General features: G+C 46.1%; 1 protein-coding gene across 2 annotated transcripts in view; it reads left to right on the forward strand.

Moving 5' to 3' along the window:
* Positions 1-15,160, forward strand: part of STON2 (stonin 2) — a 991,146-nt gene that overhangs the window by 373,535 nt on the left and 602,451 nt on the right. For both annotated transcript variants that reach the window (XM_069637853.1, XM_069637852.1), the window contains one exon: positions 14,643-14,828. In XM_069637853.1, coding sequence (XP_069493954.1) covers positions 14,643-14,828 — 186 coding nt within the window. The remainder of the gene's footprint in view (positions 1-14,642; positions 14,829-15,160) is intronic.

Here is a 15,160-nt window from a genome sequence, read left to right on the forward strand (position 1 = left end):
GAGACCAGGCAAAGCCTGAAACCGAGCAGGTTATGGCACGCTTACAGAAGAAATAATGACATCTGCCATATTCAGCATCTAAACAAACTGCCGACCTTAAGGGAAGAATACACTGAGCAAGTGTGCCTCCAACTGCTCGCCCGTGATGACCAGCAGTACATGAGGGGTAACCTCGCATTAGAACTCAAGCAGAACCTATAACCGAGCAGGTTATGGCAAACAAACAGTTAAGGTAATCACCAACGCCATATGCAGCACACAAACAAAGTTGCCGACTTTAAGCGAGGAATACACTGAGCAAGTCTACCTCAAACTGCTCACCCTAGCAGGGTGTGGAACCAGCAGTATACGAGGGGTCACCTCGCAGAAAAACACAGGCAAAGCCTGCCACCGAGCTGGTGACGGCACCTTTCCAGGGAAGATAATGACCTCTGCTACTAGCAGCATCTAAACCAAGTTTAAGGGAGGAATACACTGAACAAGTGTACCTCAAACTGTTCACCCCAGCAGGGTGTGGTAACCAGCAGTACACAAGGGGTTAACCTCGCATTACAACTCAGGCAGAACCTGAAACGAACCGGTTGTGGCACCTACATTGAAGGCAAATCACCTATGCCCTGCGCAGCACTTAAATAAATGAATAAAGAAATAATTAAATAAATAAATAAATAAAACAGCTGATTGGCAGCGTATAAGACTCTTGAGGAGGCGAACTAGTGTCAATATAGAGTTTAATTTGAACAAATAAAAAGTCAAGTTTCAAATATATATACATATTTCCACATATACATCCATATGTGCACCCTGCCAATGGCGGGAAGAGAACCCTGGTCCCTCTGCATGGTAAACCTGCAGCCTCCTTATGGAGCCATCTTGCTTCTGTGCTGAAACAGAAGCCTTCCTTATACTTCCCCACAATTAAGGGCCAGGTTAAAGCAGAAACAACATACCCATATACATATATAAATAAAGAAAAACATAGAGGCTTTTCAACATAAAAGAAAGTTACAGCTGCACGCTGTAATATGTTCACTGAAAGTGTCATACCAACAAAAAGAGGGCCGTGCGCCTCCGTTAAAATTATAATTTAATTTCATAACACTTTCCCAAAATGTTCATGTATGAGGATTGGCTCGAGCCGCCAACTTTTCAGATACCAGTCACAATGCGTATTGGCTGCGCCACAGACATTGAGCTAGTAAGACATCAAAGAAAATAAAGAAATGAAATGAAACGGGGAGCGTGCCGTAAATACACTCTGTATTTACATGACAGGAGCGCGGAGAAATGAGAGGGTGGGCCAACCGCCAACACAAAGCCACCCGCACGGCTTGGAGCAGAAGGGCTGCTCGGCCCCAAATATAAAACAAAACCCAGCCGCATGCGCGGACTGGAACGCTAAACCGCTTAAAGGGAATGGAGCGAGCGGGACGCTCAGCGCCACCCTCCAAACCCTAGCTACTTGCCGGAGACCCACACGCATCGGCCTGAAGCTAAAGCTCCTAACAGGCCCGCGCGCGTTGGGTAAAAACATCAAAGAGACAATATAAACGCAATGTTTAGAAAGTGAAACCCAGCAAGTATATATAACGTAGACCAGTAAACTACAACATATAAACATATTAAATTAACAGTTTGATAATTATTCACCAGCATGCAAAGCACAACTAAAAGTAGTGACTTAGCTGTGGTGTCAGCAGCAAAGAAAGAGGTGTTGGGTTTTGAGTAATGGATTTATATAAGGACGGGTCCCTGCTCATTGGTCTTCTGTAGGGCATGACCTGTCCTCCATGATGGATTGGGGAGCCCCCTCCTGCATTGACATTGAACTCTATTTAGTTCTGTTTTCAAACTTTTTTGTTTGTACAAGTTATTTTCTTTGCTGCTGTGGTTTCAGAGTTAAGATTGTAATGCATAATATGAGCCTCCTGTCTTGTCATAGAATGACTAATCTCCCTTACTAACGTGAGAAGGGGGTTTAGATTCTATTAAAGACAAAGAGGCGAGTATTATGCATTCAATCTTTACTCTGAAACCACAGCAGCAAAGAAAAAACGTTTACAAACCAAAAAGTTGTAAAGAACAGAACTAAATAGAGTTCAATGTCATTGTAAGGGAGCTCCCCAATCCATCATGGAGGACAGGTCATGCCCTGCAGGAGACCAATGAGCAGGGACCCTTCCTTATATAAGTCCATTACTCTAAACCCAACTCCTCTTTCTGTAGCTGTCTTGAACCAGACGTCCACTGCACAGATCAGATGATAAACGATGGCGACAAATCCAGCGAAGCTCTCGCACCACGCACTCCACATCTTGAAACTGCGAGTCACACTCCTGATCAGAACCTCAACTCGTAGCTGTAAGAACAACAAGCAAGAAGGGTGGGTGGATGGGAATAACAGCAAACCAAAACATGTTCTTTCTTGAAACACCTGTGCATAGGCGCGCTATAAATGCCATAACATATTATATCAAGGGTGGGAGGGAGGGTTAATACTTGCCTCTTTGTCTTTAATAGAATCTAAACCCCCTTCTCACGTTAGTGAGGGGGATTAGTCATCCTATGGCAAGACAAGAGGCTCCTATTATGCAAGTTTAAAGCCCTTGCATCACATCAATCCCAACATTATTATTATACTCGTGATAATAAATTATTCCAATTATTCTTCCCTTGACCAATCAGCTGCTTGATAACTTTTTCCCTCCCCTCAGGAAAAATCCTAAACACCAAAGCATGTTTAATTGAAGAACCAAAAGAGAATTACTACCCTTTTTTCTGAATAACCTACTTATTCCATTTGGTCAAAGGGGCAAGGGACCCCGCAAAGTGTTCCCACAGTAAAGCAGCTGAGAGGTATTAGGATACTAAGACCCCCTGTAATCCCACTGAAACATTGTAAAACACTTAATAACTCATACATCAAAATGTTGTGGAAAAAACCCTTATAATAGGAGGTGGAAACCCTACGCTACCCCTACTGTTAGGGAGACATTAAACTGTCCATATCTAGTGGCCTGAAATCGGAAAACATTTTAACAGGAAGAAATATACCACCTGGATAACTTGGAAGCAGCAGTTGTAGCCCAGACAACCCTTCCTTATAAAACAAAATGCACTAGTCGGACACGATGTAAACGTCTCCTAGAAGAAAAAACACCTAGCTTATTTGGAGTCCCAACTAAAGGACCTGAAGGCCCTGCAGACCAGACACTGCCTATCCATAGTATACCCACTTCAGAACAGAGATAGGCCACGGGTGGAGAGGAACTATTCCAGTAAACCCCACTGTAGATTCCTATAAGGCTGGGAGCAACCCCCTGCGCAGGCTCACGCCAGCTATGTCAATTGCATGCGCAGCTGAACCAAAAAACTATTGCTATCCTGGCAAAGGAGGGAACTATACTACCAGGAAACAACCAACCCAGTAGGAAACAGTCTGAAGGAAGTACACTGGGATCCAAATTCTAACCTCAAGCCCGGGAACCTAGCATGTAAGGGACAAGGAAAAGAACCACTAAATTGTAACCCAAACGTACAACATCTTGGCCAAGAGAGTCATGTCTAACATTACGTTGTTCCTGTCCTGGAGATGTCTGACCTAGAACCTAGAGAAAAACTCCTGACTGCAAGAGAGTCTGCTAACAACTCCAGACTGCTGGCAAGCAGTTTCTTCCCTAAAGAGGACAACCTCCGCCTGTGAAAAGATGTCCCATCCTTACATCCTCAGCCCAAACTGTTGGTATTTGACCCTGGAAAGACCCCCGGAGAGGGAACAGGAAAGGGGCCGAGCCGTTCTAGGCATTGATAAGCTTGAGCCACTGAAGGAGCACAAATGTGACCTCAGGAAACAGAAACCAAAGTGTGAAACAACAGAACCTTACGAGGGAAATTATAACTATGACTCAGCTGGAACTGACCATCTGCCCATCCATGTTAGTTAACTGAGGGAAAAAACTCCCATCAAAGGAAGATGGATTACTTTCTTACGAAAGAGAGACTGCTATCCAGAAGTGCTTTCTAATCACTAGTACTCATAACAAAACAACCCCATAATTGCAGAAGGGACACCGCTAACTGACGACAAAGAAAAAATTATCCGAAAACCCTCCTTGGAACTGAGAAGAGATATCACTAGTTTTATTAACCTGATGAAGCATCAGACCAATGGGGAAAGGGCCATACCGAAGGGAGGACAATACTAAGCTTAACCCATCAGTGGAACTAAGATAAGACTTGTGATGAGGAGGAAACAGAGGAAACACCTATCCCTCATCCCTGAGGTCCCACTTTATCATACCATCCGCCGGGAGAAGGGCGCCCATAAGATAATAAACCCTTCCATTTAAAGATGTATACCAATAGATGTTAGAGCTTGCAAGATCATTATATTGGACAAAAAATCCCCCCTCCTTCTCCCCCCCATGTAGTGGGAGCATAGTTATTGCGTTCACAACTGAGAACCTATGAGGTCAATTACATCTACACTATCATATTCCGCTTGCCTTACTAAGCTCTAGGGAAGGAGGCACGGGAAACAGACAAAAAGGGGAGGAAATACCCAATACTCCAAGAATACTCTGGCCATCACATGAGGCATTAAGGAGATACTCTAGGTCAAGCAAGACCCCTGCCGGCAAAGTAGCCAATAGATTTGTGTACAAACCCCTCGAGCAGAGGAGTAATAATGCGCACCTCTTGATGCGCTTTGTCGAGGACGGGAAGAGCCCAGAAAAACAGTGAAAGGTGCTGGCTCTAATCCCCTGAGAGGCAATATCCCAAAGAAAGCAACCTTACTTAATGTTCAAATGGGATGAAGGCACATGAGAAAAGTACTTACTCTGTTCCGTAGAAATAAAGGTGTTAATGATGTCTAGCAGGCTAACCATCCCTAACGTCTATCTCCGCAGGTACCCACACATCAACAGGCCAAACCAGAACCAAAGTCTGGGTGATCTGACCCAGAACATTCTATAACCTTCCTTGACAATCCTCAAAGTCTTATTTACCCCCATTCCTGGGCCCTGCCCCTTTATTTGGACCCAAAGGATAACCTGAAGCAGTCTAATCCAGGAAGAGGACCACCAAAAATGGGGGATCGAAGTTTAATTAGCCGTTTTTCTGGAGGTAAAACCCCCAGGCCACTATGTTATCAATATAGGAAAAGAAAAAGGAACTGCGGGTAACCGTTACCAAATCCAAAAAGGAACTGTCAGTATTAATCCTATTCCTTTCCCTGCTAGCCTAGGAGGGAAAAAGGGGGGGAAAGGGACAGAGGGGCAATGATGAGCGAAGGACTGAGTTGCCCTGTGAAAATATTAGTTAGCCAATGTACGTAAAGAGCTGAAACCAGAAAATCTCACTTTTATTAGAAGAAAAAATGAAAATTCTATTATGGCTCTTAATATATAACCACAAACCCTGCAGGAAAGGGTTAAAATCCACAAAACATCTCATATTCTGGTTGAAATAGAGGGGAAAATGAGAAAAAGATATTGTGCAAGCGCACCTCCAAGCTGCTCACCCTAGCAGGGTGTGGCACTCAGCAGCAGACGAGGGGTTAACCTCGCCGAATAATGCTGTCAAAGCCAGAAACCGAGCAGGTCATGATATGCCTACCTCAAGACAAACCAGCTGTGCCAAAACTCTTCCAGAAGAAAATACCCATAAAGATATAAATACATTCATCTTCTTAAAACATGCTGAAAACCAAACCATTTGTGTTCCTAAGTGTGGCTATGGAAATCACCCCGCGTACTGCGCGTTCTTGCCAGGAAGCATGGGTGGACTGGCCTATAGGGAACTCTGTGGATTTCCCGGAGGGTCTCTGCACCTTTGGCCTCTTTTGTACATTATCTCCAGGACCTCTTTTGGTCCCCAGAAATTATTTCCCGGACCTTTTTTAGTTCCCAGTCCACCCCTGCCAGCAAGACCTGAAGTTGCCTTACAAAAGGCGTTCCCCCCCCCCTGTGCAAAACCTGAAGCCAAGCTTTTGAAAGGTTTGCACCAGGGTCGGGCGTTACACTCCGTCAACACTTTAATAAATTGAAATAAAATTAAAATAAACTAAAAACATTAAGTTCCACAGAAAATTTCAACTCAGGACCTCATGTTGTTGGGCCCAGCTCCTTACCACGTCCTAAAACCTCTAAATATATATATATATATTTGTAAATATGTGTAAGAAATGCCCCCTATCCAACCTACATCACTGAAAATGAGGGAAGGCTAAAATAAACAAACACGCGAGCAGCGCGCCATAAATCAACTTTGTATTAGAAAAATACAGTGACGAGCTGCGGGCCTGAATCCTAGCTTCTTGACAGGCCGCGCGCGCTCTTGATAAGGGAGAACAAACAAACACGCGAGCAGCGTGCAATTAATTCCTTCTTCATTACAAATTCACAGTGACGCGCTGCGAGCCTGAAGCCTAGCTTGACAGGCTGTGCGCGTCACTGATAAGGAATCCAAGCTAAAGAAACAAACATGCAAGCAGCGTGGGATAAAATCCTTCTATACTACCACATTATAGTGACGCGCTGCGAGCCTAAAGCCTAGCTTCTTGAGAGGCAGCGAGCGTCACTGATAAGGGGAACAAAGCAACACAAACACGCGAGCAGCGTGTAATTAATTCCTGGTGTAATAAACCTACACCACAATGACAAGAACACGCTGAGCCGCAGTGCTCTTAAATTGGGGTCGGGGGTCTTGTAGATAAACAACACCCGCCCGCGACCGCCTGAAGTGAGTGCTTCAAAAGCACGGCACGCGCGGTGGGCAGCTGAGAGGAACAGTAGGTCTGAGGCAGCTGCCTTAAACAAATAAATACATTCTGGTTAAAAGTGAAAAACAATTGTACATTTACTCACACAAGGACGCTATGAAAGCAAACACGTGGTGGGCAGCTGAGAGGAACAGTAGGTCTGAGGCAACTGCCTTAAACAAATAAATACATTCTGGTTAAAAGTGAAAAAACACTGGTACACTTCCTCACAAGAGGAGGCTATGAAAGCAAACACTCCACAGAGAACACACTGAAAACAAAATAGCCAAGGCAGCACAGTAAAGAAAGGACTATAAGGAGTAACTTAACTGTGGCACCAGCAGCAAAGAAAGAGGAGTTGGGTTTAGAGTAATGGAGGGCATGACCTGTCCTCCATGATGGATTGGGGAGCTCCCTTACATTGACATTGAACTCTTATTTAGTTCTGTTCTTTACAACTTTTTTGTTTGTAAAAGTTTTTTCTTTGCTGCTGTGGTTTCAGAGTAAAGATTGAATGCATAATAGGAGCCTCCTGTCTAGCCATAGAATTTGCAAAGCGTGTGTGGTGGTGAGAGGGGTGTGGGGGGCTGTATTTGTAGACAAAAGGTCATGTTGGAGCTGCAATAGTCATAGTTTGATTAGACCAAACACCTGACTGCTGGCACCAGACATTTGAAGGTCCTTGAAATGTTACGTTCCATTTTCTGATGCGTCCCACCATGAGAACTTTCCTGTGAGGGGCGGCTGTTACGTCGTAGAAGCCGTGCTGACACGTGGAATGCTGAGAAGGCGCGCGTGCTACCGGCTTCAGTTGGAAGTGCGCTGCGGCCGAGGCCTCGCGCTAACGCCGAAGACGTCACTTTTCCCCCTGGCGTCCATCTTCTTTCCCACTCGTCGATGAGGCAGTGGTGAAGCAATACGTGCACTGCCTTGCGAAGCTTCCGTCTCTCGAGTCCTTCGTGGTGAGAGAGAGCTTGAATAATTACACTGTTCTATTAAATGACAGCTCCCACGTTTGCCCTTTCTCATGTTTTAGCTTTTAGAAATCCGAGCACATTCCGTTCTACGTTTGGTCAGCGCTATCATTTGGCGGCTACAGTTCATGAGTAATTGGACTTCTCACTTGCACTGGAGCATAGCTCTCAACCATTTGTGTCGCAAAGTCGGGTGAAAACCCCCGATTTTATTTTTGGCAGGTGAGAGGCCCATTGAAACGAATGGGCGTGCAGGAGGCTTGGCAGGTGAGTCAGCTGTTTACAAGGCAGGTGACACCGCCAAAAGCTTGTGAGTTGAGAGCTATGCTGCAGGCCCTGTCAACCGTTCTTTGCAGAAGAACTCGGCCTCTGAGGCCTCCCTGGGTATCAATTGGCTTCGTGGCACATTGCCTTGCCTTTAAAGGCCCAACCTTCATCCCCCAACAAAATGCATCTAAACTTGCGTCATCTGTAACATCATTTTAGCCTCAGAAAATAAGTGTTATAATATCCGCAACTTATTTTTACAGCATTGGAAAAGCCAACAGTTTTACAGCAGTCTTGAGACGACTTTGCCCATATAAATAAAGCTTATGATTGCCTCATGGACAGAATTTCAACACACTTACGGCATTCATATAGAGTTTTCTGTTTCCATAGTGTAACACAATGCAGGCAGACACTGCTGGATTATTTCTCACCTTGCATGGCACAACTTGAAATCCGGTACAACGCATTCAAATAAGTTCAAAACATATGGATGAAGTTCCATCATGTGGTCATTAGTTTGGGCTATTTTAGCGCCATCTATAAGGCGAAACTATGCATTACAATCAGTGCTTTAAGTGGTCTGGGGCCAGCCAGGGCTGGACCGTGGAAGTCTCCAAAAAAGTGGGGCTGAGCCGGGGACTCCCGGTCCCACCACGCCATGGCAGCACACATTATCCCACCACGGCCGCAGTCGCAACTGGAGATGTGCCCGCCATGATTAAGTCAGACAGCCCTTGTTGGCACTTCTGTCAGTCACAGCGTCCCCAAACTAACTTCCTCTTGCGACCCCTCGTGAGGCTTGCAAACCAGGCTCACGAGAGGAAGTTGCAGTCCCCGGCGAACCTGGGGGCTTGGTGATCTAATCTGCTCTGATTAGCTCACCATGCCCGAGCTTCGCCAACGGACAAAGGCGCCTCAAGTGGGGTTTGGTGATCTGCAGATTAGATCATTGAGTACATGCGCAACGTGTGGCTCGTTTTTCTCCGTTAGAAAGTCACATTTCCTGGTGTTACACAAGTTGAGGGGGTCGATGCGGCGAGAGAGTATACAATGTAATGTTCACGATTGGCAAAGCTGCTGCTTGTTAAAGTGCCAATGATAACATACCTTTGGTGGCACCACTTCCGTATAATTGATTTAAAGTGGAATTGATGTACAGTGTGGAGTTTGGAAAAGAAGCATCGTGAAAGAAATTACACAATTTAAAAAAGTTATTTTGAACATTTCCTTTGAGCTGAGTTCAACTGCCAGCTCTGCCGCCTCTGAACTACACCTCCTTCTTTAGGTCATGCCCATCAAGTCTTAGACCACGCCCATCATGCACGCCACGCCCCTAAACTAGAGTTCCCCTCAATTTCTTACCTCACTTAAAGCACTGATTAGAATACATATAGGAACAAATGGCATATAAGGAAGGCTACAAAACTTGAAGGTGTTTGCCCACCCATGCCCATGCTATTCCCTATGGCCGTTCCTGCCCCTCCGCGCCCAAAAATACCTCCTTGTGGGAACTCTGCCTTACCATCAAACTTTGCACTCTGTTTTTTTCACAGCAGTCTTCTGAGAGTTAATGACTTAATTAAAGTTGTAAACCCACTACTGGTGTAATAAATATTGGCCTGGTCTGCCCTCATCCACTCAATGTATAAGCACTATGTATGTATTTCAGTGAAATCCTGTTAAAAAAAAGCATTGGCAAAGCCAACAGCTTTGGCTTGTGTATGAATATTCAGTATTTGCCAGGCACTGCTATTAGATCCACATGTACTCACACAATTGCATTGTGAACGTTTTTAAAATTGCATTGTGAAACCTAGGCCTTTTACCCCCTTATAGGACTCTCAGACTTAGATATGTTATTTAGTTGTGTTCAAACAAAATTGCATTGTGAAATTATTTAAAATTGCATTGTGAATCCTAGGCCTTTTCTACCCCCTTATAGGACTCTCAGACATGGGTGTGTTTTTTAGTTGTTTTCAAACAAAATTGCATTGTGAAAGTATTTAAAATTGCATTGTGAAACCTAGGTCTTTCCCCCCCCTTATCGGACTCTCAGACTTAGGTGTGTTATTAAGTTGAGTTCAAACAAAATTGCATTGTGAAAGTATTTAGAATTCCCGTGCCTCATCAATTTCCTTCCCTCTCCTGCTGTCCCCTCTCTTGCCTCTACGGCTTCATTGCCTTCCCCTGATGTCTCCTCCTTGGCTACCTTGCCCTCTCCTCCTTCCTCTCCTACACCGCCGCAGGGCGTACCTCTGATTTGTACCCCTCCACGGAAGTCTTTGAAGGACGGCAACCTTCTCCATATTTCCACTCCTAACTCTCGCTCAGCTGTCAAACACTCCTCTGAAATCTGCCGCCTCCTGGAGGAACTTGACCTCAATGTTCTAGGTCTCACCGGGACTTGGCTCTGTCACAAGCTTTGACACTCTCCATGCCCAGGTCCAACTGCTCCGGAGGGGTTTAGCCCTGATCTTCCCCAATTGAATTGCTGCCTCTGTCATTCCTACGCAGGCCTACTCCTCTTTCAAATGCCTCGTCTGCAGGCTCTCTCTCCTAGCCACTCCCTTACTGTGGCTACTATCTATCGGCCACCTGGTCAGATCTCCTCCTTCCTCTCTGAATGGGCGGACCTTTCCTCTTCCCCCCTGGTCTCGACCACTAAACTCCTTCTTCTGGGAGAATATAACATCCACCTGGATGCTTGCTGTCCTTCCTCTGGACTCTTTTGTGACCTCTGTGACTCTCTCTCACTCTCTATTCTCCCTTCTAGGCCGACTCTCTCTGCAGGGCACACTCTGGATGTTCTGATCTCCTCAGACCTTCCCCTTTCTATCCCTCTCACCACTCCTTTCTCCTGGAGTGATCACTTTCTCCCTTTCCTCCCAGCTCACCCTCTCTTCCCCCCAGGCTAAGCTAATTCCAGTACTGCCACCCACCTTCTCTGTTATCCGACCCATGAAGCGTGTGTCAGTTGAGGCTTTCACCGCCACTTTCTCACCCCCACTCCCCCATTGGCTGACTCACACCCTGACACAGCCCTTTCCATGCTCAACTCTGCTATATTGGATACTCTCAATGTTCTTGCCTCTGTCATGAGGATCTGCTTGAAGCCCAAAGCCAAGTGCAATTCCTGGTACGACTCAGACCTCGTCACCCTCAAATGCAAGTGCAGGGTGGCTTAGTGAAAATGGCGTGTTTCTGGTTCATCCTCTGACAAGCTGGCCTGTGGTTTGCTCTAAAGGCAATACCGGCTCTCTGTCCGCACCAAGAAGAGAGCCCACATCCAAGCCCGCGTCTCTGCGGCATCTAACAACTCGGCTGAACTCTTTAAAATCTGCAAGGAACTGGCCAATCCTGCTGCAGTCTCTACATCTCCTGTCCCTACCCAGACCCTCTGCACAGCTCTGGCTTCTCATTTCATCTCTAAAACTCAGGACATCCTGTCCTCTCTTTCTTCCTCTACTCCTCCCTCCCCCTCTACTCCCTGCTCTTCCTCTGGCCCTTCTTCGTCCACCTCTCCTCCCTCCTTCTCTACCTTTCCCCTGTTCGCCCCAGAAAATGTTTCTAGTCAAGTCTGATCTATGAAAGTCATCAAAACAGGTTCATCCATGTGCCTCCAAAACCACCAAGGACCACATTGACTCCCTAGCTCCTGTTCTTAACGACTTCTGCAACCACTCCTTCGCCACTGGAGTCTTCCCATCCCCCTGAAGCACTCCCTTATGCACCCTCCTCTTAAAATACCCTCTGCTAACAGGTCCTTCCCAGCTAACTATTGCCCAATCTCCATCACTTCCTTCCTGGGCAAACTCAGGGGAAAGCTGGCCATCTCCCAGCTTAATCTTCACACTGAATCTGTTGGTTGTTCACATGACTAGCTTCAGAGCTGCCAGAAGCACTGAAACTGCTCTCCTGAACATCCTGATCTCCAACCTTGATTCCCACACCCCCTGTGTCCTCATCTTACTTAATCTCTCTTCTGCCTTTGACACGGTCAACCATGCCATCCTGCTCAATCGTCTCTGTGATAACCTGGGAATCACCGGTCAGGCCCTGGCTTGGCTGACTTCTTTCCTCTCTGATCGACCCTGCCAGGTCCAACTTGGGTCCTTCCTCTCCTCTATCTCTATCTCTACCTGTGGTGTCCCCCAGGGGTCTAACCTCTCTCCCTGGCTGTTCAACCAATACCAGGCACTTCTTGCCTACTGCATTGCCGCTCTCTGCCCCAACTTTCAGTGCTATGCGGATGCCACTCAGCTCATTTTCAGTCTACCATGGGCCACCTCTTCTCCGTCTCTCATCACTGACGGTCTGTCTGCTATCGAGGCGTGGTGTGCCGCCAACAATCTCTGCCTTAATGCCAGTAAGACTGAGATTCTCCTCATCGGCACACCCACTCCCTCCTTTCCTGTCGCTCTCTGGTTGGCCTCTCCTGGCCCTCTTCCTGCTCCCACCTGCAAAGGTAAAAACCTCAGGGTCATCTTCAACTCCACACTCTCCTTCTCTCCTCGCATCTCTGACGTCTCTAAGAAGTCACACTACCAGCTGCACCTCCTCAGTGTATTCTTCCTTTCCTCTCCTTCCCCCAGAAGCTCCCCCAGAAGCTCACTGTCTCCAGAGCTCTGATTCTCTCTAGGCTGGACTATTGCAACAGCCTCTTTCTAAATCTGCCTGCTTCTACTCTCCGCCCTCTGCAACTCATCCAGAACAGGACTGCAAGACTAGTCCTTGGCCTCATGCCCAGGCATCGTATCTCTCCAGGACTGAAATCTCTGCACTGGCTCCCAGTGGCTGCGAGAATTAAGTTCAAAATCCTTTGCATTGTCCACAAGGCCTTCTGGGGCCTCAATACTGGCAACTCTCTCTTCCTAAATATCTTCCTTCCCGAGCTCTTCGCTCATCCGCCTCCAACTCCCTCAGGGTCAGTCGCTTCTCCAAGCAATGATTTGGTGTTAGATCTCTTTCTTCAGGTGGGGCCTCCCTCTGGAACAGCCTCCCTGCCTCCCTGAGACTTGAGGAGAACCATCTCTGGTTCCGGAAGCATCTCAAAACCTTCCTCTTTGCTTCTGCTTTCTCTCCTCCTCTCCCCTGCTGAATTCCGGGCTCAAACTGTACTGGTTACCTGGCCACCCTCGGATCTCGGGCCCAGGTTCCATCCCCCACCAGTTACACACTTGCACTGCCTCCCTGGCAACACCTGCACTTGGGGGGACTGTTCTCTGTATCCCTACAGTCTCTCACCAGCACTTGACACCTGATGTCTGCACTTGCCCTTGCTACCAGCTGGCCCTACTTCTCTCATTGTTTTATTTATTCTTTTACCCCATGTACTGCACTGTCCCCACACCCCTATGCACTTTTCCTCCTCCCCCTTCCACCGCACTTGCGCGATCTGAATGACACCTTGCCTAGTAGTATCATTGTCTCTATCTTCCCTCTGTTTCCCCCTCCCTTGCCGCTTCGCGCCTTGAAACACTTGTGTATAGGTGCGTTATAAATGGCATATATCATTTTGGAACCTGCTACGATCAATGGCCAGTGAATACCACTGCGGCAGTGCCTGGCAAGTGCCTTTCCCAGGCATACACAAAGTCCAAACTGTTGTCATTGACCTTGCTTGTTTTTGAATGCAAGCATGCAAGTTTATTTTTTACTCCTTTTTTAAAATAATTTTTATTTTAAATATTTATTTTAAAAAAATTCACAACATAGAAACATTATGTACATAATATAACATCATGTGATAATCATAACAAAGCCAATCAAAACTATATACACCAGAACACCCCCCACCCCCAGGAGTCACAAAACTATCAATAAACTGGTCTAATACAATAAAAGAAATTTATCCCAAATCTTATTAAATAATGCATTTTTCTTTTCTCTCCAATACAGCACTCTCTCCATATCCGCTAGGGAATATGTTTTACTCCTAACGTGCATAACTTTACAGTTGGACATAATAGGTGAACACTTTCGTGGTGCATCAAACAAGAAAATGTTTGCCCTCACTAGCTGTCAGGAACTGCTCGGAACACTGCTGAGGGAAGAATGGTAGGATGGACCCTGGGGTGATAAGGGTGGGCCATGCCCCTCATGCCATATCCTGTCTACGGCACTGTTGCCCACACAAACCTGTCACCTTGAAGGTGCACATGGGTCTCTAGAGCAGATGCCTTATCACGCTGAGCTATTTCACAGGTTATTTTCTCTCACCATCCTTACCATAAGATCGTGGCTTGCTTTCATTTCATGGATGTTATTTAGTAGGTTGTTTCTATAGCCCTAAGAATCGTGTGTTGCGGCTGTGAGTCATCAGTTTAACAAATTGATTGTGGAATTGCTTGTTTAATTATTTCCTGCAGGACAGTTCCCTTCGTTAACTTTAAAGAAAAAGTTTAAAAAGCAATTAATTGAAACTGGAAATGGATATTAAAACGATGGTTAGTGTTTGCCATGATATCACATTGATGGGCCAACATTTCCGGATATCTGGTGCCCTTTCGTTTATTGGTCTGAAATCGTGGTTTGACTACGCCTTTTTTGTTGTTGTTATTATTGTTGCGTTTCAAGACCATGGAACAGATGTTGCGTGCAGCTTTGTCACCGAAGATTCCCTCTGTATTTTTCAGCCTTTTCCTTTAAAGAACCTAACTACCATGGTCCCCCCACTGGTTTTGATAGGAGGCATACGCTTTATTCTGAAAGCAGCTGGACCACCCACTCTGAGGACACCAGAAGTCCAAGCATTGCTCCTTCCTTCACTGACGTTCACTCGGCCACTACAGAGGATCTACCTACGGCAGCACACTCGGCAGGTAATCTGGTTCCTTTTTTACACTGGTTGTATTTAATTTCTTCTTTCGCTTGTAATATTAGAGCTCCTTTGGAGGTAATGCACGTCAAGCACTCCTCTTTGAAAACGTGTCTTCCAGGCTACTCTGCTGCCCAGGATATCGCAGAGGTTGCCTTTGCTGATGTTGGGTATATATTTGCATGGGTTGAATTTGACAAACAATACGCTAACTAAACTGGCTGCTTATCAGGAGCAGAAGGGACGGGCCAATTGCTCTTCGGCCATTTAAGGTGGCATAATTAATTTTCCACCAATGAGATCTGTGGAATCTGTAGCTCTAGCATAGAGAATTGG

Source organism: Ambystoma mexicanum, chromosome 14 (assembly GCF_040938575.1).
Source record: "Ambystoma mexicanum isolate Mex_15411 chromosome 14, UKY_AmexF1_1, whole genome shotgun sequence".
NCBI classification, from domain to species: domain Eukaryota; kingdom Metazoa; phylum Chordata; class Amphibia; order Caudata; family Ambystomatidae; genus Ambystoma; species Ambystoma mexicanum.